The sequence below is a fragment of the Calonectris borealis genome, chromosome 2 (assembly GCF_964195595.1).
Source record: "Calonectris borealis chromosome 2, bCalBor7.hap1.2, whole genome shotgun sequence".
In the NCBI taxonomy this organism is placed as follows: domain Eukaryota; kingdom Metazoa; phylum Chordata; class Aves; order Procellariiformes; family Procellariidae; genus Calonectris; species Calonectris borealis.
In genome coordinates this window covers 170,850,103-170,872,846 of record NC_134313.1, presented here as the reverse complement: position 1 = coordinate 170,872,846, position 22,744 = coordinate 170,850,103, and the positions used below count along the sequence as shown (strand labels likewise).

Here is a 22,744-nt window from a genome sequence, read left to right as displayed (position 1 = left end):
ACGCTGGTATCCTGACCAGATCTCACAGTGACGGTGTCCCACCTGCTCCTGCGGGCACTGAGGACACAGACAAATAAGCAGGAGAGAGGCAGGGAAGATGCTCTGATTGCCCATGCTGGTCTTTGGCAGCGCTGCATGGCTTGCTTTAGCTTGGTGTGGTGTGCTGTGTTGTAGGCAGCACGGGGATGCAGCCACCCCACACCTGGGAACTCGGGGTGGAGCCACGGAGCTGCTGATGGTGGTGGTGACTGCTCATGTAAAACTCTAAAAACTGATGCTTGAAAGGAAAATGTTCAGGGAGGGGACAAGGCTGACTGGAGAGCTGGAGTGAGGGCACAGCCCGAGCCTCTCCAGGCTGGAAGAGTGGCAGCGACGGGGGTGTGATGGGGATCTATGAGATCCTGGGTGGTCAGAGAGGGAGCAAATGCCATGTTGTCTAATCCAGGAACCAGGAGCATTGTGTGAATCTGGTGGGTGGCAGGGCCCAGGCAGAGGGACACGGGTCATGTCCTGAAGGTGTGGGATCCCCTGACAAGGCTTTTGCGTCTCTGCATCAGGCTAAGAACACTGCACCTAATGTGATCAGGCCTGCAGCCGGTGACAGCGGCCTCTGAAACCACCTCAGGAAGATCCGGCAGAGCCCATCTGCCAGGGACTCACTCGACAGCAGAGATCTGCAAACCCTTAGGTGAGGAGAAGATGCACAACCTGCTGGAGCCGTGCTGTGTGTCCTGAGCATCTCACTGCATCACCCTGTTTCTCCACCTGTAAAATGGGACCATGTGTTTTGGAGCTCTTCGCCTGCAGTGTCCATAACCGGGCAGGCCTGAGGGACGACCCATGCAAGGGGTCCCCTCCTTTCCACAGCACAACCATCGCTGCCTCTTGTCCTGCTCCATGACCGTAGGCAGCGGATAGGGCAGGGAAGAGGCAAGCTGGGGCAACGGGTCCTCTGAAAAGCTGGGCATGTGTCCATTTTTAAGGCAAATAGCAGCGCCTGGGTAAATATCACGGTCTCTTGCAGGTAGAGGAGATGAGCGGGGTCTGCAGCGGTTATTTGCAGCAGCCCTGTTGCGCCTGCTTTCTGCACCACCCCGCATGCTGACACGAGCATGCGACGCATTCAAGCCTCTCTTCTCCCGCTCCAATTTCGCAAGTGCCATCGCTCCACGACCCCTGTCTCAGTGCTGCAGGGACGCACGCTGCCTTATTTGCACGCTGTCGCTCACCGAACGCCTCACAAAAGCTGCCGGTGATGCCGCTCCTTTATTGTTCTGACAAAGATCTTATTTGAGGAAAAATGACGTGGGAAGGGTTCCTCGGCTCACCGAGGTCCAGTTACCTGCTGAGTTTGTGCCCTTTTTCCCCTCATCTTTACCAGTTTTACCCGCTTCCCCTCAGGCCCGGGGGGTGGAGGCAGCCGGAGATGTGGCCGCAAAGCAGGCGCCTCAGTGAAGCGGGGACTACATTTCCCAGCATGCAACGCCGAGGAGGGCAACGCGTCAAACGCGTTGCCCTCCTCGGCGTTGCATGCTGGGAAATGTAGTCCCCCATTGGCACTCATTCCCGCTACTTGAGGCACCCTATTGGCTGGCTTTTTCATTGGGCAGGAGCGACGTCAAGCAACAGTTGGAGGCGGGGAGTGAGGCGCCCGCCGCCGTTCTTACTGGTCAGAACGAGAGCGGTGGGCGGGGAGATTTGAGAAAAAACACCCGCCCCTTTCAAACGTCGCGCAGGGGAGGGTTTTGATTGGTGGAGGGGAACTTTGGCGCCAGCTTCGGAGCGGGCGACGGGTAGCGGCTGGGGTCAAAGCGGTGCGGGCCGCGCTGACAGGAGGACGGGAGGGTTCAGCTCGGCTCGGCTCCATGGATCCCGCACCGGGCGGTTCCTACCGCCGCCGCCTTCTGCTTCTCTCCCCGCCCTCTCCCGCTTCACCCGCCGTGGTCAAGTCTCTCTTTCCCGCCGACCTCTCGCCGGTCTCCGACCTCCGCCTCACCATGGAGCAGCTGGGACGCGGGTCAGTCAAAGCGGGGGCCCCTTCTGCTGAGCGCTGCCCCCGGGGAACCCCCCACCCCCGACTGAGGGCCTCTACTATGGGCCCCCTCCCCCAAAAAAAACCCAAAAGCGAGGCCTCGAGGGCCTGTTCCCCCCCTTCTTCCCTCCCGGACCCGAAGCGAGGCCTAAGGGAGCTCCCCCCCGCCCCATGCGAGGCCTCGAGGGCCTCTTCTCCCCCCGCCCGGGCCCCCAAGCGAGGCCTGGGAGAGCTCTTCTCCTTCCCTGCCCCCCGCCTTCCAGAAGCAAGGCCTCGAGGACCTCATCTACCCTCACCCCCTCCCCCCCCAAAAAGTGAGGCCTCGCGGATCTCTTCTCCCTCCCCACCCCCCGAATCGAGGCTTGAGGAGCTTCTCATCTCCTTCTCCTCCCAGAAGTGAGGCCTTGAGGACCTCATCCCGCATTCTCTCCTTCCAAACACCCCTCCCCCAAAAACCTGAGGCCTCAAGGACCTCTTCTCCTAACCCTCCCCCCAAAAAGCCAGGCCTCGAGGAGCTGTTTCTCCTCGCCCCCCCCAAAACGAGGTCTCGAGAAGTTCTTCCTATACCCCCCCCCCCGCAAAGCTGAGGCCTCCACGACTCCCTTAACCCCCCCCCCCCTTTCCTGATACCTCCCCCACTGCAGAGCTCTCCTCCCCCTCCTGCTGCCCAGAGTCCCCCTCTCCTCTGCCCCTCCACCCACCAAATATCCCCTTTCTCCCTAGGGAGCCCCAAGACTGGGCCACCCCCCGCCCCGCTCTGGCCCGCGGGAGCCCCTGCTCCCCTGCCCACATGTGCTCCCCTGCGCTGTGGGCCATCTTCCCCCTGCGGTGTCCCACCGTGTGCCACCACCTTCCCCTGGTTCTGCTCTGGGCATCCACCTCGCCCCTGAGCCCTTCCCTGTGCCTGGCCCCAGGACTGGGTGCTTTCCCCTCTCCCACAAATTAATGCTGGTACCTTTGTGTGTGTCCTTCCTGCCTTCCATGCCACGTTAGCTGCATCGTCTCAGCTCCTTGCTCCCCGTGCGCACCCTGACCCGGTTCCTGCGCACCCCTCCTCTCTTTGCTGTTTCACATATGGAAAATGCTGCAGTCTTTGGCCTCTGCCGCTCCTCTCTCCCCATAACCATGCAGTTGCTCAATCCAATTTTGCTCTTACCAGTCTCTAACTCCTTCATCTTGTTATTTCTACAGTAACCTCTGCAGCTTGTCTCTTGTATGGCTCCTGTTTTGCCCTGGCCTACTCTCTGGTCCTGATGGCCCTCCTGATATTTGTCCTTTGTTCTGCTGTTTTTATATTATTCTCACTTCTGTAATCACCTGCTTTTTTTATGATCCTTCCCTCCTTCAGATTCCTGGAATTCCCCTGTTTACAGATTCCTGTAAACCCCTCCGTGTTCATTATTCTGTCCTCTGAGTTTGTAGCCCCAGCTTGTGCCCTGGTGCATTTTTTTAATTAACCCATGTGATGGAGGAGCCACACTCAAGTAGCTTTTCCTTATTATATAAGGGAAATATAAGAAGGTATAATAAGGCAATATAGAGTAAGGCTACATATGATAGGCATATCTCTTCTGTATTGAAGCTGCCGTCACCCCTGCCCACGTATGAAACGAGTGTGTGTGTGATGTGGCTCAGCAGGCGGGCAGGAGAGCTTGCTTCGAGGTTCCCTGCCCGCTCGCAGGGCGGTGTTTGTGCTTGCACACGCGTCAGCTCGGGGGCTGGTGTTGCTCAGGCTCTGGATGCCTCGAGCCCCTTCACCTACAGAATGATTTAGACTGGTCTGGTGGTTATGTGAGCAGGGAAGAACTTGCTTAGCTGATAAGACAAAATTTGACAGCTAACTACTTATAAAAATGAGTTTGAGTTAGAAGTTTGGTAACTTTTCTATGCAAAACAATAATTAAATGAGTGGCTGCCAAAGAGAGGGTTACAGTCCCGAGAAGGATAATGGGGTTTGGGAGGTGCTAATGTGGTTCCAGGCACCGATATCCTGCTGCACATTTAAAGTGTTTTTAGTCCTAAAGTTTTATTGCAAGGTCTGTCACTCTGTTGTATTAGAACCTTCCTTTGTGAAGGCACAAGCTCAGGACAGGCTCTAAAACACCGTTTCAAAAAACCCCTCACAGTTAGTGTGTCATGGAGAAAAGCTTGGTAGTTTGTTGCAAGGTGACCAGAAAGGCTTTCGGGAGAATGATTGTCTTGATACTCTCCCTGTCTCTGTTTTGGAAGCCTAACTTCTAATATTATCAGCACCGCGTGTGCAGGTTTAAAAAAACCCCCAAAACTGAAGCTGAAGTCCCTGTAGGTGTTAGATCTGAGGATATTTGTAAGCGTGGTGGTCTGGTGGTGGCATTGTCCGTGTACTCGACAGCGCACAGAGCACAAGAGACTGCAGTCTGCAGGATTGCCAAGCTGGAAGCCTTTCACTTGGCCGATGATAAAGGTTTCAGGTTATGATTACCTGCGCTCTATATCTGTTCAGGCACTCCTATATTGTATTTCTCGCTTCGATGAGCATTTAAAACAAATGCCTAACTTCCTTTACAGTCAGCATGAAAACGCTGAGCAAGATATGGGAAACAAGAATACTAATGGTTTACAAAGAACAGTGTCATCGGAATCAACAGACTCAGGTACGGCTTTCTCAATAAAGAAATAATGAGTGAGGAATGAAAAGCACCGTATCTTTACATGGCTTCCACTGCAAGCAGCTTCCAGGGTTTGGATAGAGACCTAATGCTGCCTGCCTGCAATCCCTACAGCCACTGCTCATTCTTAGGCTCTGGAAAGGAGGGAGGCAGGCACGTATCTCCATCACTCAGCAGCTTCTGCAGCTCATGGGTTGGGTTGTGGGTTGGTTTTGGTTTTTTAATTGTCCTGGAGTATGTTAGCAGCAGAGCTAGCATGGAGGAAAAACCGGTTCTGCCCCCACAGGGGGACTGTGACAGAGATGGCTTTTTCCTTTTTTCCTAGGATGGCTGTTAAGACGTGGCTGTTGACCTGTCATGCTTTGTACTCCAGCATGATGTTTATCGCTACCATTTTCAGATTGCCTTGATGTTCTGCTCTGTACAGGGTAGTAGGTCAACACCTTATCGTGAGTGTATCAGCCCTCCTTGCAGCAGAGACGGCTGAAGATGAAGGCTGCTAAAGATAGCCCAAGATAGCCTTCATCGGTGAATTGGATTCCCACCATTCTCTAGGCTGGGGTGTCTTGCAGATATTGGCTTGTGAGTGTTTATAGTTGCGTGTTGGGGCTGTGGTCTGCAGAACGGGGAGATAGTGTTTCATTCCTCATTGTTAGGGTCCGCTGCATATCTGCATTCAGCTCTGAATGGGACCGATTTGAGTTTCTGCCCTTTGGAGGGTGATAACTTTGATGAAAGCAAGTTGTCACCGTGTGGTTTCTCTCTTTAAACCCGAACTGTGCTAACCTGCTCTGCATACTCGATCAAGGCTGTTGAGCAGGGTTTGTCACGTGGCTTGGGGTTTTTTTTGTGGCTTTTTGTTAACACGAGTTGATTGTTTATCTGAAACCTGGGGAGCTGCATTTTAGTACTGATACTTGCCTAGAAGTTTTGGGTTGGTTTTTTTTTTTCCCCCAGATGAGATGTTTTATCAGTGAAAATGAAATAAGCTATTACCCCATAACTTGTAGAATCAGGCAAGCTTCTGGTACTTCATAGGTCCAACCCAGTGATGGAAATCAGTGTCTCCACCTGAATTTATGCACGAGTCTGACTGTGCATGGTACTTTCAGCCTTCAAAGGAACTTCATGAACCACTAAAACACAAGTATAGCTCGCAAACCCCAGAGTGGGATAGAATAACCAAGCTTGCTGAATCTCCACTTTCTTCTTGTCTTTTCTTTTTTTTCCTGTCTCCAAAGCAGGTCTTAAGTGCTTACAAAACACTCATGATTAAGGTTTCTGCTGTGCTGAGACCACTACCTGTCATGTTAGTCAAATTAATTCTTTGTAGTTGTTTGTTTAGATCACAGTCACTGAAGTAGCAACAAGTCTTGTCATGACGGTATAGAGCATATTCTGGTAAGCGGTTGGCCTGTCACTAGGGCTTGTGAATACCACCATAATACAAAAGCTCCTTGGGGATCTGTGTTTAAGTAGGCTTCATACGTGACTGCGCTTAAATGCTATGTAGCTGCAATGTTTCGCTTGGTTTGTGCCTATGGAGTGCTTGTTGTTGTTTCCAGTGCCCTCACATGCATTACGAAGGGCCTTTTGACTACTTTTTTGGAATGAGCCCAGAATCTCTTCCTATAAAGAGGTGTAACTAAAAATGTGGTTTAAAAAATCCTAAAGGACTAAGTTGTTCATTAAGTTGTCTGTGTGAGAGAATAAGCCAAGAGCATTCCATGTTATGTGGTAGCACTGTGTTCTGTATTCTAGGCAGGGCTAGGGCTGCTTTTTTTTAATTACTCCTATTTTCCCCCGAGCACTAACACCTGATTATGGATGGTAAAAAACCAGCAGTGTGGAGTATCTGTATCTGCTGCTTACTTCTACACTGAGGTGAGGCTGCGGACTGGGCTTTCTACGTGAGTTTCCTGTCTGAGCTCAGGGTCTTTCTGAGGCAATCTGTAGCAGTGTCCAATACTTGGTGTTTTGTAGATACTACTCAGTAGAAAACACTGTCTCTCCTCTGCAGGTTGTGCTTTGGATTCGCCTGGTCCTGCAACCTCAAACGATATCATGGAGGAAACGTATGTAACCCTATGCTACGCCTGACTTCTGGCATTTCACGTTGCACCATTAACAAACGTAGGCTAATGAGAGGCTTGACGTGGCTTTTCCTTTGCTGGCACGTGTGCAGTGGGCTCTTCTCTCTAAAACTTCTAGAAGTGCGTGCTGCAGTGCTCTGCAGCTCGAGATGCCAGGCTTTCTGTCTTGTCTGTGTCCCGGAGTACTTAACAAGTCTTGGGTCTGAGTTAATGTGTTGTACCAACCAGACTGTTTGAGCATGACATTGGCACCTTTCCAGGAGTCTGAGGCCGCACCAAATTGCGTGTAAGTTGCAGTTTTCACTCAACACTTAAATTACAATTTATGCTTGTATATGCCTTAACTGATATCAAGCAGTTGCTCTTAGCTTTGAATTTGCCACTCTCAATTAGATTATTTTTCTTTTGCTAATCTTCTGTCCCCAGGTATGGGGGACAGATGCCCTTGGTGTCTGATTTACTGAGCTCTTCTTCCTTTAACCTAGCTTCTTGTCTAAACAGTGCTGAAAAGAATTTGGGGAAAGGTGTCTAGCTAGTGTTTCAAAGACTAGGATGGGATAAGCTTGCTATAAATAGCTTTTGAGAAGGACGAAGTGTCATCAAGAAGCATGTTGGCTTCTGCTTAGCGTAACACTCCATGACTTAAATACAAGGTTGATTTTTAGTGTACTATCCTTCGGTGCTAACTGTGGGGCATCTCACTTGCTTTTAGGTTTGAGAAAGCAATTCTTGAATCCAGCAGACTGAAGTAAGTATACTTCTATTTTAAATTCTTTGTCAGTGACTGTTGTAGCTTATGGAGTTTTATTGGGGGGAAAAAATGTTCTACTCATGTTACTGTCTTTTAAAACAAAATGTTGAAATAAATCTTGGTTCTTTTTCATTGTAGCATTCGAATGCCTTTCAGAAGAATACATTCACTGCCAGTAAGTGAGGGTGGTATTGGTCTTGTATAAATGTTAAAGGACTTAGCGTGTTAAGTGTTTTTAGTTGGATACGTTCCATAACTTCCTAATTTTCTGTTCTTCAAGAACAGCTGCTGTGGTACTTAATGAAGACTGTCAAAATTACAGGTTGTAAACTCAAAATCTCATTCAAGTTGGCATGAAATTTTGGTGATGTGGCTTTGTCACTAATGCAATTGAAGCATTTTGGTACCTGTACCGAGATGTCAGCATAAAAGACTCCTCCACATAGTTTGCACAAATTTGTAGTCAGAGACCTTACAGTCTTTATTAAACCCTCTTTTGCCTAAAATGTAGTTGTGCAAAGACTATTGCACGATACTGAACTGGCACTTCTGTGTGAACGTTGTAGCAAAGCCTTCTGGGATCCAGTCCTGCTCTGAAGAGAAACCATTCCGATTCTTTGGATAGTGATGCTTTTCAACTATTGGAACAAGATGAAAATAAGGAGAATGTAAGTGTTGCTTTCTGTTGCCTGCGATGATACGGTGTAAGAGGCGGTACGAAGGAAGCTGAATTAGCACACCCCTTCAGCAGTGGACGTGGTGGAAAAGGCTTCTTTTACTCTCTGCCAGGCTCGGACATAACAAAGTTTTGCATCGTTTATCTTGGGGAAACTTGCAGTGAAAGGTGACAGCGCTGATTATAGCAACCGCAAGCTGATTATAGGTTTACAAAAATTTGGAAGACTTTGTGCAGCTCTACCTTCATGCTACTGAACCTGGCTCCTTTTAGGCTGTGGCAAGGGAAAATGTATTCGTAGTGCTAGCTTTAGATAGCTATGGGGGTGCCTCCAGAAAGCTCTTTAGATAGATCATCTCTTTCCGCTGCTGGCGTGGGGAGCCCTGGTTCCTCACAGCACAAATGTCCTTCTCCCTACTTGTTCTGAAAGGCCTTGCTGCTGGAAATCCCATCGGTAGGACTCCGACAGGTCTCTACAGAAGAGCGGGTGCCAGGAGACAGCCTCAGCTGCCTTTAAAAATGATTGCTTTTGCAGAGAAGTTGACTGACAAAAGAAATAGAAAAGCCTTAAGCCCGTAGGTGATATCAAGAGGATAAAAGCTTGATTATGTTAAATGAATCACTATTGTAACATCTTTCATTTGAAAACATTCGCCTTCAGACTATTCCTGTTGGCAGTAGGGTACTTGAATCCAAAACGTCAGGTAGTTTTAAAAAACCTAAAAAGATAAAATGCAATTTACACAGTTTGTAATTTTGCTCCTTTTTACTTCAGGAATCGTTCCAGTTTAAGAAGCCAACCAAACCAGCTTCTCGTAGTTCTGCGCACGTCCACTCCCGTGATGGAAAAGGTGTTCCTGGACCAAGGCAGAATTCATCTCCAGCGCAGGTAGTAAGTAATACAGTGTTCTTTGCAACTAATCCTCACCTAATCCTCTGCATACCTACTGTCTGGGAGGGAGAAAAATTGCATCAAGATTCTAAGACAATGCTGTTAATCACCACTATTCTTGTGCGAAATAGAAAAACTTATCTATCTGCCAGATAGGAAAACTCTCCTCATGGGATGGTCAGAAGTTTGAAACATGGATTGTTCTGTAGTCTGTGAAAGATTAGTCGATACAGAGCTGAGGTTATGCTGCAGTAAGTCAAGGGAGCGTGGACATCGATGTGGAATAAGAGGAAGCTAGTTTGAAATTGTTTTCAATCAATATGAATCTACCAGCAACAATCAATCTACTATCAATCAAGTAGATATTTATATTGAGGCAGATGCATTTGGAACAATGAAGCCAACTGTGTAGATGCAACTGAATCTTATGTCCAGATACAACATGCAGGAAGAAAATATTACCTTATTCATATTCTATGGCTTAGAAAAAGCAACTGGAAGAACATGATGGGTCCTTGCACAGAAACAGAGCTGGGGGGGACTAAGTCTTGTCTCCACTCCTCGAATCTGGCAGTCCTTCGTCCTGCTTAGTACTCTTGATCTTGCGCTTATCAACTGCAGAGTTTATATTAATTCTTGTTCCTATTGACACCACCCATTTCTCTCCTTTGCACCTTCGCTGGATAGCTTCTTCCAGAAAAGAGGGTTATTGCTTAGCGAGGCTAATGAAGCACTCTGCTGTCGTAAGGATCAAATAAAAATATTGGAACTCAGTTTGGGGTTTGCTCAAGTCAGTGTATTCAAGGTGGTGGAATAACCACCGTGTTTTCTGTAGTGCAGTGAGAGGCATGGAGTCACCTCTGTGGTTACAGCATCCTGCAGTAAAGAGAAGGAATGTTATTAAAACTAACGGTCTTGTCTCAGTTTCCCACTGGCGAAATACCCACGGGTGAACAGGAAAACTACAGGCCAGCTTTCCTGCAGCAGTCTTCTCTGACTTCCTCTGAAAGTGAAGATGACGATGGATTCCTAGAGCTGCTAGATGAGCAAGATTTGAAGGTATGCACAAAGGAAATACGATAGACGTTTCAAAATCAGCTCTGTCTAATGTTAATAGTCTGCCAACAATATCTGTCCGAGGTGCATGTATGTTCTAGCAGAAGTCAGTGTCACTGCTAAAAGCTAGCTACTAGGAATCCTAGAAGACGAGTTATCATCTTTTTCAACTCTCACATTTCAGTGTCTCTATCTTATATGTGCTCTTTCCTAGTGCAGACAGTGGGATTTACTTGGGGTGTGAACAGCAGTTAGTTTAAGAATTGCTGCTGTTCCTATTGGCAGATGGGAATTGCATTACTAGAGAGAATTATTTGAATAGTTGGCATTTTTCTTTAGAAACTTGCAGAAAGAGCTAGAGGTAATATTTGCTTTCGAGCCATTTAAATAGAAGACTGTTTCTAACTGAATTTGAAATGCTTAAAGCTTTGGAGGAACATCATTGTTAATCGATCGATGAATTGAGGTAACTTACCTTCTCCAACATGTCTCAACTGGGTTCCATTATTTCATTGAGTATTGGACTGGTAATTGAGTGAAATTCCTAAAACCGCTCTGACAGCTGAATTCAGCTGGAACGTTTGCCTGAGCTGCGCAGAAGCTGTAGATATTTACAGTCTCTGCCCACGGTGAAATAGATGAGAATGAACTTTCTTTTTTTCTCAGAACGATGAGGAGATGCCATCTGATGTGGCGAGCCTCTGGACCGCACCACTAGTCATGAGGAAAACGGACAATCGGGTGAGTGTTCTGGCAGAGCACAACAGAACAGAGACGGGGACTTGTTCTGGCAGCTGTTTTCCCTACTGGGACAAGTGATCACTCTCTCTGATCCTGTATCCCTAACAACAAAACAAGGTACGGCATAAACCCCCGTCAGTATTCTGTTATCGCTAAAGCCTGTTTACCTGGAAGACTGTCAGTATGGAACAATGCACGTTGTGTGCCTATATAAGCATTAACTTTCTTTTTACAAAAACACTTCATAAATGCAAGATGATTTTAACTTCCCTTATCAGATACTCGTTGACACATCTCCAATACATTTTGCACAGAGTTACCTGAAATGCCTGTAGCCCGATCTTCTGATAATAGACTGCGAAGGGAGTTTAGGCTCCAGCAAAAAGCTCCTTAATCTGCTGATAGATTGTCTGCTAATTGGTATAAAGCACTCTGCTAGCACGTCGTATTGCTTATGGTGCTCACCCAGTCCACACAGCAAGAAAGAAGTGTTACTGGAAATGTAGGTCTCGAATTTAGATGACCCTGCGAACATCCTGCTGTTGCTGTGTCTTCTGTAACGCAAAATTTGTAGTAGTCTGAAGTAGGCTTGCTTAGTTTCTAATCTAAATCTTTGCTAGACAACTCTTAACTTTTCACCTTCCTCGCAGGCCAAACGATGCCGGCTGTTTGGCTCTTCATCTCTGCCTAGTGGTGTAGGAAGAACCACCCAGAAAAGGATGGAGAGGTCCCAGGAAGAGAATTCTCCAGGGAAAAGCAAGAAGAGGAAAAGCCTGCCTGGAACACCTTCTGAGGATTCGACGGTTGGTGGTTTGGCATCTGATGGTGTGACAAAGAATTGGTTAGGAGAGGATCTAATATAGGTGTCTGGTTTATGAAGGCTAATGAGAGAGCTTTTTCAGGTGAACTGCTGACCTAGCAAAACTGCGTTCTCTCTGCATAGTGCAGGAGATTTGGGGGAGCTGGTGCAGTAATTGCATACTCCTGAGCCTGAGTTTTGCCTTAATCTGGGGAGTTGTAGTGCCGGGCTTCAGAGTAAACTCTGAGTTTTCTGTTATGTTATGGGAAAAGGATCTCTGCTGTCAGTGCTTGGCATTGATCTCTAACCTGTGTTCCTCTAGAGTTTGAAAATGGTAAAGACACAATCCTCCACAGCGGAGATCGAAAGCATTTTGGACAGTGACCAGAGAGACCTTATTGGTGACTTCTCAAAGGTAATTCAAGTGGTTTAATGGTCAAGTGTTAAATCAAGTGTTTTAATGGCCTCTCTTTGTAGAGATGTCTCAAACCAGCCCGGGTAAAGCACTTCCCTTCTTCAACAGTACATCTTCAAATTGCTAGGAGAGGCTGTCGGTGGGAAGGGCGTTGTCATAAGTTAGACACAAAGCGATTCATTTGTGATTATTCAAAAAGACCTACAAAATCCCTTCAGTATAGGAGCCAAAAATAAAATTCTGTCCCTGAATTTTAGAATTCTTAGTTTTAAGTCTTGAGCTTTGCTGAAGAGATTCTTGTCAACAACGTATCTGTGTTACAAAAATAACTGCTGGACGCTGTGCTATCGCCTACGTGGCTCACATTTGGCATTTTCTCAATTAAATGCTGTCTGTCTTACAGGGTTATTTATTCCACACTGTCGATGGGAAACATCAAGATTTAAAATACATCGACTCAGAAATGGTATGTGCTCTGGGGACAGTAAGAAAAATTCTTTACTGGGGGGGACGGGAAGCAACACAAAAACATCTTGAAACAACTGAATTCTGTGGGGTTTTTTGGTTTTGTGTGTTTTTTCTTTTTTTTTAGATTGTGTCTGTGCTGACTGGGAAGTTCGCAAGCTTCATCAAGGAATGCGTGATAATTGATTGTAGATACCCGTATGAGTACGAAGGAGGACACATCAAGGTATGTTGACCCCGTAAGAGCAACGTGGAGTTCTCTGAAGTTGCAAACTGGGGTCACTTGGCACCATGTGTGGCCGCTCTTCTCTAGCGAGTATCCGAGGCCGTGTGGGTATGTTATAGCTGAGGTGCCCACGTGCCCCGCTGGGGCGTGGGATCCCGTCACACCTACGCACTGCGTGGATCTTGGGACACTGAGCTCACACTTGTTCATAAAGTTACTTTTCCCTCAAAGGAGGGAAGGCTCTGCTTTCCTTAAGCAGAGGAGGTGGCGTGTGTGGCAAGCAGGGAGACGGTTCCAGAGGAGGATGTAAGAGACTCGGTGTCCAGCATCCTGATATCTAGGGAAGCCGAAATTAGAATATTAAACTTCATTCAAACCACAGACTTCGAAGAACAAATGGTCGTGCAAAACATACTTGACCTTGAAGTTTGCTGCTCGAGCAAGCTGGCTGGCCCTTCCAAACACAATGAGATGGGAAGGGAAATCCAACGAGCCACAACCTACAGCTGTTGAGAGGGCCACCTGAAACAGGTCCAGGTCACCCACAGTCAGCGTTAGACTATCCGTAACTTCTGCTTGGGTTTGAAGGCGTGTTCCCAACGGCCAGAGAGGGTTGCCAGAGCTCCTGTAGGAAACTAAGATGAGGAGACAGCTTGCAAGGAAGTGGGATAGGTTTGTTAGTGTTCTCCTCCACTCACTGTGTGTGCTCGGGCATGACTCTGCCTTTGCAGGGTGCTGTAAACCTACATATGGAAGAGGATGTGGAAGACTACCTGCTTAAGAAGCCAATCCAGCCAGCGGAGAACAAACGAGTGATAATAGTGTTCCACTGCGAGTTTTCTTCAGAGCGGGGTCCTCGAATGTGAGTTATCCCACATACCCCTAGATAAGAACTTACTGCTGTGCTAGTGGAGAGCAAAGCTTTCGGGGTGCACGGTTACTGAGCTGGCGTGCTGCTTGATAGGCAGATTGTCACGAGTAGATGTTGGTTGTCACCTCTGGCGGGGATGTGACACAACCCATGATGCGAATGGCCGTGTTGAAGTTGGGCTGGTGCGCTGGAGTGCTTAGAGACGGAAAGGGAAAACCAGTTAGCCCCAGCTTTGCAGCCAGTGTGGCTTGTCAGCATGTTCTGATAGGCCGTGGCTTGCTTCTGTGCTCCAAGGAATGGGAAGTTTTGGGCGAGCGCTGTTTTCTTGTGTTATTTGTCGAATGCAAGATTTAACAGAGGATTTTTTCCTGCTACAGGTGCCGGTTTGTGAGAGAGCGGGACAGGCTGGGTAATGAATACCCCAACCTCCATTACCCGGAACTCTATGTCCTGAAGGGGGGTTACAAGGACTTCTTCTTAAGATGCCGGGTAAGTAACGTTCTCTTAAATTCATCTCTTTCACACTCAGAAGAGAAGAAACGATAGATAAAGAAATACCCATGTATTCATAGTCGATCAGACTTCTATTTGGAGTAGGGTGGTTTTTGCTGGGGTGGGTTTTCCTGCTCCGTTTCCCGGTGCTCTCCTGTACCGAGGGCAGTTAACATCTGGCCGTGAGGCTCGGCTCTTCCACACTTCAGAGCTGTCTTGCTGCCATAGCTGAAAGGTCTCACGAGTAAAATATAAAACTGGTTTCTGCCCTTTTATAACAAGTAGGAGTTCAAAATGTCATTTGGAGAAGGAATTTAAGACTGCTCAGCCTGTAAGGACTAGGAGAGAAGACAGTAATTGCCGTATAGCATTTCTCCATGCGGAAATGGAATGGAAGCCTGGAGTCTCATACTAAATTAAAATAGTAATGTTGAAAAACTCGAACTTTGAGTTTTCAGTCTCTAGTTCAGAAAAGGAAACTAAAAAATGCCCAGCAGTTCTCTTCCCAGCGTTGTTTCTCGTATCGCTTGCCTTCTGCCGCTTCAGCGTTGCGGCAGCTGTACTCTCTTCCTCCAGCGAGTTCTCCCTGCCCTTCTGACGCAAACGAGACTGGTGCCTGACTGGCACTTTAGTCCCTCTCAGGCCCCTGCACCTTAGAATATCTCTTGGATTACCTTCCTGCTCTGCGACTTGGTGCATTTTTCAGCGAGATGTGAGATATTTGGCCTTTCTGTGGCCAGCTGGGCGGGGCTGTGTGCTGTTTCCCAGTGGGATGCTGGGTCCCCCAGCGTTTGGGCCGCCTTGGGGGCATGCCAGTGTTCATGGCAGCGAGTGCCGATTTTTTGGCTCTCCCTGCCATCCGCTGGCTCCCCTGTGGCGGTGGACCTCTGGGTTTTGTTTCAGGCCCGGTGGGTATCCTCTCCCGAGGTGGGAGGACCGAGGGCCTCAAGGTGGCAGCATGGAACAGCCGATGGGTCTTTAATGCTGGGTCTGGCCTGTGAGCCAGGGGCTGGCCCGTCCGAGAGACAAGCGTTCTTCAAATCTGCGCTATTGCAGAGTGTGTACCAGGTAGACTGATTTTGTGTATTGACGTCTGGCAGAAAATTTGGGGCGAGAGCTCTGTACAGGGCTGAAAGCCCTTCGTTTAACAGCTGTCGCTTCTGAAGTAGCTGTAATCTGAATATCACTTGGCTTTGTTCGTGAGCGTCTGGTATGAAACTCCTGCTCAGGGTGGGGGCTCTAGTTCTGTTATTCTGGTGGTAGTTGTTCAGATGGTTGCTACCAGGCTCTGTCGGAGAGCCTGAAAGAGGTCATGGCTCCTGTGGCACACTGAAGTGAAACCAGCTTCTCTTTCCCCAGAGTTTCTGCGAGCCCCAGAGCTATCGCCCCATGCACCACGAGGACTTTAAAGAAGACTTGAAAAGGTTTCGCACCAAAAGCCGAACCTGGGCTGGTGAGAAGAGCAAAAGGGAACTGTACAGTCGCCTGAAGAAACTCTAGGGGCTGAACTGAATGAGCAAAGACTGCCCGTCGTGGGAGGGGGGAGGCTGCAGCGGGAGGGAGACGTGCCTGTGCCTTGCTTGGGGTCGTCAGGTACCAGTGCTCTCCTCGTCTGTTGTCTTACTGGGAACACTGTGGAACTTGCGGCCGCAGGCTTGAGCCGAGCAACCTGGGTGCTGGCTGGGAGCTGACTCTTCTGAACACTCTTGTTACGCTGCTTCGTGGAAATGGCTTCTCGTGTTCTGACATCCACAAACCGCCCAACAGTCTGCCCTGGGAGGGGTGCGGAGAGGCTGTCGTGTCCCATCTACATGGGGCTCGGCTGCACGCAGTGTAAGGAGTGAGGGTATTTTAGTGCCTGTTATTTTTTTTAAATGCTTTATTTTATTTAAATACAGTCAAATGAAGCTAATACCGCTGCAGTTGAATCATCTGGATTGTACTGAAACCTTGTTTCTGCTGAAGGGCAGCTTGCTGTTGAAGGGTAGGGGGGGTTAATTCTTTTTCTCAGCTGCAGCTTCGATTCTGTGTTTTGGTAGCATAATGCGTCCTGTGAAGTAAAATGGGAAACGGTTCATTACAGCCAGAGGTCCCCCCTTGCTGAGCTCCTGTGTCTCGGTATGGGAAGCCTCTTGAAGAAAGTCTAAGGGAAAATTGCTTATTGTACGTAGATATCACGTTCACCTCATTTACTTAATCTAGATTGCTTTATTTCATAGTAATTTGAATTTAGCAGCTGCTTTAGTTCTAGAGCAGTTGGTGTTTCAAAGTAGGGAGAGCTTCTGGGAACTGAAGGAATTCAGAAATAGGCTGTCTCGGGTGATCCCAGAAGTAGCAGGCGGCAAAGCCGTTACCAGGATCCTCAACAGCAGCAATTTACTGTCGCTGCTCCCTCCGAGGCTGCCTATTGTTGTCACGAAGCGTGTCCAGGAAAGAGCCCGGCTGTGAGGAATCAGCCGATGATCCTGGGAGGCTGTTCTGGAACTGCCTCTGCTGCCTCGTCGGCCACCTCTCCAGTAGCAGAAGCGCCTTCTGCCAGGACAGGCAGGAAATACAGTTAATCCTTGAAGGAAAGGAACTTCCTCAGCCAGCGTTGTGCCCTATAGCCGAGCCCTACAAATTGCCCAGCTAAAGCGGAACGCGTGGTTCCGTGGCACAACAGTGCCAGTCCTAAAACTGCTTTGCTGCTAATTTTTGGTGTCACGTAAGACCCAACTAATGAACCTTACAGTAGCGCAGTGATTTCAGGGTAAGGCTGGCTGCTTGCCGCAGCAATGCCGTGGTGATCGCTGTCACTCATCTTCCTCACACAGAAACATCTTGGTGAAACTGGTGCTCCTGAGACCGGGCGTGCAGCCTGGGACCAGCCACGTGTCCTGGAAGCTCTCTGCTCTCACTTTAGCAGAAATCCACGCTTCGCACGGCTTGGCCTGCTCCGTGTGAGCTATTCTCGTGTGCCATTGTATCTGTGTCAAAAAAATACTGAAATGGAGGTGCCTTATGTGGATTTTTAACTTGATTTTTTTTTTTTAAACTATTTCTTAAAACCTGCTGTTAATCCTCTTGAGAACCAAAAGGATAAACTTTGAACTCTAACTTTCTCGTTTAAAAAAAAATAAATCAGATTTTGCTGGCTTCCCTCAAAGCTGAATACCTTGACTGGGAAGATGATGAAATGCTAAATCAGAAATGGCGATTACCACATCTCCCACATCTCACCTGGAAGGTTTGAGCTCCCGGAGGGAGCCGGTGAGGTGCCTGGGAGAGCCGCGCGGTGGGAGGAGATCACGTGCCGGTGAGTCAGCGGGGAAGGCCGGCCGCCTGCGACACGGGCAGCAACGTGATCGACCCAAACTGCTTTTTGGCGCAAGACCCATTGCGCCAAGCCTAAGTGGTAAATAATCAGTTTGGCAATACGACTGCCAGGCAAGACGTCTCAGTACAACTTTGTAAACAAACAGCCCGCTCTATGTGAAAGTTTAACTTGCCAGCCGCGTTCAAAAAAAGCAGATGAGACTGTTGACGGAGTCGCCATGCTCTTTTCTGAGGAGCAAAACCATTATAGCAATCCGTGACTTTACAGTTGCACTTCCTGCGAATGCCCCTAAATCAGGTCATTATCCCAAACTTCCTGATATTCAGGAAACTGAATGTGCTGTGGGTGTTGCGGCTCGCTGTGGCCCGGCAGTATCGGGGGACGTGAGCCGCAGTGTGCGCTTTGAGGGATTAGATATGCCTGAAACCCAGTAGAGACGGAGATGCGACCCCTTGCTTTATACCCCACCTGGCTGCGTGCGTGCTGTGTTTGTTTGGAGTCCTGGGGGGGTGAAGGAGAAGGCTGCGAGATGTATGTTTCTAAACAGGATCTGTACCGTATCAGCCCGCAACTGTGATAGACAACTGCAGGCTAAGAGAATAAAGTACTTAAAATCCAAGCGGTTTGTCTAACTCAGCCTGTCTTGCAGTAGAAGGTGCGCTGCTGAGCTGCTCGGCATCACACACCGCGGCTTGAAAAGAAACCCACGTTGGCAATCGCTGTTCTTCCTGTCTTGCGTTCTTTGCTCGTTGCTTCCGGGATAACTTTAAATGATGAAAAATAGCCCCCTGCTTTCCTGTAAGCTCCAGGAATTGGACCAGTTGGAGGGAGGATGGTTTTCTGGTGTGGCTGCAGGGTATTTGTGTGTCTGCGGCTGGGTGAGAACCGCTCGCAGCCTCGTGCAGAGGCCCGGGACCCTGGCAGGGGTGGACAGAGCTGGGAGAGCCCAGTTCAGCCCCAGTCCGGCCCGATGGGGACTTGGGACCTTAATCACCCCCATGACTTGGGAGTACCTGGGCTGCAGCCATCTGAATTTCAAAGCAGTGTATTTCCATCGTACCGTCTACGCTGCGGAGAATTGCAGCTCGCTTTTGGATGAAGTTCCTTGTTTGTGCTGGATGCTTTCCCAGTGGAGCACCTGAGAGGGCTGTTTTGTTAAGGATGTTAATAGCTTCAGCAGAAAGCGTGGGGACGACGAGCAGGTGGCCAACAATGGGGTCAGCATTAAAAGCTTCACTTAAAATACAGCAATGTGACTTCAAATCCACTGGAGGCTAAAGCAGAGAACTGGGTGGGGTTTTTTTCCTCGCCTCCATCTGTCATCCTTAAAACATGTTGAAAGCAGCTTACAGCTTCATCAGCTTCTACCACGAGCTCCTGAATGCCGCAAAGCTTAGTGTTTTCTTCCATATTGCTTTACCTTTTGTGGCCTGAAAGGACACTTGCGCTATCTTTTTATCTTGCAACATTTGTGGCTAATAGAAAGGCAAGCTGCAAAGGGCCAGCTGCCCTGGATGTGCCAGCAGCTCCTTCAACGGGCGCCCAAGGGGACTCAGAGTGGGTGTTGGACATCCCTCCGATGCTGCCTCACTGCGGCTTTTCAGCCACTGCTTTGTGAAGAGGCTATTTAGCTGCAACTGTGATACCGGGCAAGTCCCTGGTTTGAAATCCTTTTGCAACTTCTCAAACGTTCTGTCTTCGCCTTTCTGCCTTCACTATTTTCTTTGCGCGGGAGGGCTGTGCGATGGCTCTTCCCTGGCCTCTCGGAGCCTGCTCCTCCTTCTCTGCTCCTGCCACCGAAGGCAGCTTTCCTGGCAGGCGGCTGAGCTCCCTTCCCTGTGCGTGGCAGCCCAGCTGCTGTGAAACCCAACCTTGCAATTTTCTGTAGTTATTTGTCAAGTGAAAGTGCCCCCACTGAGGCTCTGCCAGGCCAGGAGGAATTATCTCAGCTTGTGGCAGGAGCACAGTGTGGGGTAACTCTGCCTGGTACCCAGCTCGGTGAAAGGGCAAAGTGGGATGCTCGGTGAGGGCCTGAGTGCTATCGGCTTGGACTGCGGCAGAGGGTTCAAATGATCAGCTAAAATTCCCTAATAAACCAAGCCTGCTCCTGGTAGTTTGCAAGTGGCGATGCTGGATGTGTCTCAGGGCAGCGGCTGGGAGAGCGCGGTCTCCCCAAAGCTGAGGGGTTGGGTAGGGAGAGGCGACAGAAGGAGTCACCTCATGGAAATCTCGGCTGTACCTCGATGCGGGCAATGCTTTTTGAAGGAGATCCGTGCACCTTTGCTGGGCAGAAGCTGCTTTGTTAAGAAAACCATTGGCTTCTCATCTTGGCGATGGCTTTTAGTGACAAGTGTGACTAAGATGTCCCCTGGAGAGCTGGTGCGTGGGCGGCAGTGCCGCAGAATTCCTGGAAATGTTAGTACCAGGATTTGGCCAGGCTGCCATTTGGGTTTCCTTTGAACTGGAGCCAGGCAGCGGCTGCTCCCGTGGGGCTGCGGCACAACCCAGTGCCCCATAAGCCCTCTCCTGCATGAGGTGACCCTGCTGTGTCATGTCCCACCTGCCTTCCCTTTGGTCCACCGTGGCTCCACAGGGACATTGCCCAGTCCCTTATCAAAAGCCCTGTGGTCCCTGCTCCGCTTCGGGCACAGTTACACCCCGTCACTGGGGCAGGAGTCGGGGGGACGAGGGGACAGTCCCAGCTCCTGGCTCTGCACCAGTGCCTCTAGTTCCTCAGTGACAGTGATAAACAGGACGGCTCTGCCCCGGGGAGCGCGGCCCGTTGACTTCCCTTCGCCAGGAGCGGAGGCTGCCAGCCAGGGCAGAGGGTGGAAGGTCCTTGTTAGAGGTCACCAAATCCAGGCAGAGCTGGAAATGAAGCTAATCTCCTGCTGTCGAGCCAAGCTTCAGGCGTGCTGGAGAAAACTCCTCGTGCGGGTGCCAGCCCTTGGCCTGGCAGCGGCTGCAGCGTGGCTGTGTCCCCGTGCCGATGGGGAAGACGTGTGGGAGGCCGGGCTGGCACAGCACCGCGGCCCCGGGGGAGAGGGCACTGGGCACGGCTGCCACGGTGCACCAGGACTGGGGGGTCTCGCCGGGTGCACCCTGCACCTCCCCGCTGGGTCTGGCCACGGGCACGGCTCTGCGCCGTCGGTGCCAGGAGCCACTGGGTCCCTCCGTGCTCCTCAGGGGCCGATGCCAGAGCCGAGGGCCCCGGGTGGCTGCTGCCTTTTAAGGCTGCTCTGGGCGGATGAATCGGCTGCCAACCTGCGCGGCGGCGCTCCGCAGGCAGTGCCACGCCGGGGGTCCCGGGCAGGCGGCACAGACCGTCTGCTCAGCGTTAAGGAATGACGGGTTTTCCCCTGGTGGTGCCCCGTTCTCTTCCCCGCTGGGACTGGGGGCTGCGCTCGCCGAGCGGCTGCCATCGCCCCCCCGTGCAGCTCTTGCTCCCAGCTCCGCTCGGCCCCCGCAGCTCTCAGTCCCAGCTGGGCAGTCCCAGCTCTGCCCCATGTCTTATTTTAGATGCACAGAGCTGATGCCGTGCTCTCCTGGTGCTGCCTGTTCGTGGTTGATGCCACGCACGTCCCTCCGTGCCAGGATGGGATGCTCCCAGCACCTGCCCCAGCCCTCCCCACATCCGCACGGGCCCCAGACCCCCAGCTTTAGGGAGCAGATGGGCGCTGGGCTTGGCCCAGTGGTGCTCACCCGGGACTTCGCTTCGCTCCGGTGCGATCTGCTCTCTTTTAGCATGTGGAGGTGAAACATGGCCAGTGTCACCCAGACCCCGGGGACAGGTGGAAACCCTCTGCTGTCACCCGCGCAGGTGAGGGGGGACCCAGCGGCCGGGCGGGTGCGATGCCCTGGCTGATGGAGGCCATGGCCGTGGCTCACTCACGCCTGCGGTTCACAGCCGTCCCCGGCCGGGCGGGACCGCGGTGCCCCCGTCCTTCTTCCTGCCGTGGGAACGGGCCCTGCAAGTCACGCAGAAACATTAAACTGGCTAAAACGAGACTGCGTGTCAGGGCTGGACAAGGAATGTGCATCCAGATTAAGCCCGGTGCATTCATCTGCCCGGGGAGCTCTATCACGAGGGCAGGTTTAGGCACCGGCCGGGGCCACCCGGCTCAGTCCTGGGGGTGGGCAGCAGCCAGGCGCTGTGTGCCCCTTGGGCAGGGACATCCCCAGTGCACACAGGGCACAGCGGCCCTTTGCCAGCAGCACAAGGGGAGCCCCCAGCCCGAAAGGGTCCTGTCCACCCTCACCACACGCAGGAGCATCCCTGTCCCCCGCAGCCTCCTCCCGAACCGCCCTGGCAGGACCATTTCCTCTGCCGGGGCATCGCAGAGCCAAGAAACCCACCGGTGGGCGGCTTTGCCAAAACGCTTGTGCTCCCGTTGAGCTGGGAGTGACAAACCCTCTTCCTCCCCCTGCCGAGGCAGCAGGAACGGTCAGGGCGTAATTGTCCCTGAGAAGCCGTGGAGCTGCAAGCGTGGGACATGAATGACACTGCTGCCACCTGGAAAGGGCTGTGGGGGGACAGTGGTGTGGGGGGCGGCTGCTGCTCCCCAGCTGCTGCCATCTGCCTCCTCCCCACCCCTCCCTCCTCCCTTGCAGCAGCACCTGGGAAATTTATTTTTGCTTCATCGCAGGAGATGCACAGACTATTCCTGGAAACCACCAGTGCCATCAGACCTGTCACTCGTATCAACCCTGCGCTGCCAGCGCCGGTCCCTGGGCACCGACTGCCCTCGGCTGCTGCCTGAGGGGCTTGAGGCGGCAGAAGGGAGTGGGCAGGGGTCTGCACCACCGGGGTCTTCCTCACCCAAAATGCTTCCCCTGCAGCGGGTGGGCAGGCGAGGAGGCGGGAGCCCTGGAGGCACCTCTGTGGTCCGTTCAGGCTTCGCCCCTTGGCTTCACCTCCTGCAGCGGCGCCGCACTCACAAGCATTTCAAGACGCCACAGAGCCTCGGGCACCTTTGGAGAAAGGATGTCACCGCGACGCCCACAGCTCGGCCACTCGGGCCGGCGCGGGTCTGCCTTTGGGGGTTTTATCTGCTTTTGGGGGCACAGCCCCAGTGGCCGCAGACAGGACGTGCTGGCCCTGGGGAAGGGTTTGCTGCTTTCCACCCACAGAAGACACGTCCCGGTTTGTTTCTGTTGGATGAACTTTCCAGCGATGTTTGCTGGGGCTTAAGGCTCAAGCAAGGAGCCATAAAAAGGGAGAATAACATCAAAAGAGGAAAGTGGAAGGAGGCCAAGAGGAACGCAGCCAAG

General features: G+C 50.8%; 1 protein-coding gene across 3 annotated transcripts; it reads left to right on the top strand.

Moving 5' to 3' along the window:
• Positions 1-91: 91 nt before the first annotated feature.
• CDC25A (cell division cycle 25A) lies at positions 92-18,057 on the top strand. Of its 3 annotated transcripts, none has more exons than XM_075144446.1 (16): positions 92-688; positions 4,580-4,665; positions 6,701-6,755; positions 7,486-7,521; positions 7,663-7,699; positions 8,091-8,192; positions 8,976-9,092; positions 10,017-10,151; positions 10,815-10,889; positions 11,540-11,692; positions 12,011-12,103; positions 12,507-12,569; positions 12,696-12,794; positions 13,526-13,656; positions 14,043-14,154; positions 15,517-18,057. In XM_075144446.1, the coding sequence occupies exons 2-16, from the start codon at positions 4,605-4,607 to the stop codon at positions 15,655-15,657; spliced, it is 1,410 nt and encodes a 469-aa protein (XP_075000547.1). In that variant the 5' UTR covers positions 92-688; positions 4,580-4,604; the 3' UTR covers positions 15,658-18,057. The 3 variants fall into 3 exon arrangements, with proteins under 3 accessions (XP_075000547.1, XP_075000546.1, XP_075000545.1); XM_075144445.1 differs by lacking the exon at positions 92-688 and adding an exon at positions 1,620-2,017 and having other exon boundaries at positions 8,976-9,089; XM_075144444.1 differs by lacking the exon at positions 92-688 and adding an exon at positions 1,620-2,017.
• Positions 18,058-22,744: the final 4,687 nt, after the last annotated feature.

Bases quoted from the DNA above. Each gene is read 5' to 3' on its own strand.
- CDC25A (XM_075144444.1), top strand. From the start codon at position 1,866: ATGGATCCCGCACCGGGCGGTTCCTACCGCCGCCGCCTTCTGCTTCTC. The intron at 8,193-8,975 runs GTAAGTGTTGCT...TTTTTACTTCAG, and splicing joins AAGATGAAAATAAGGAGAAT to GAATCGTTCCAGTTTAAGAA. The intron at 12,570-12,695 runs GTATGTGCTCTG...CTTTTTTTTTAG, and splicing joins AATACATCGACTCAGAAATG to ATTGTGTCTGTGCTGACTGG.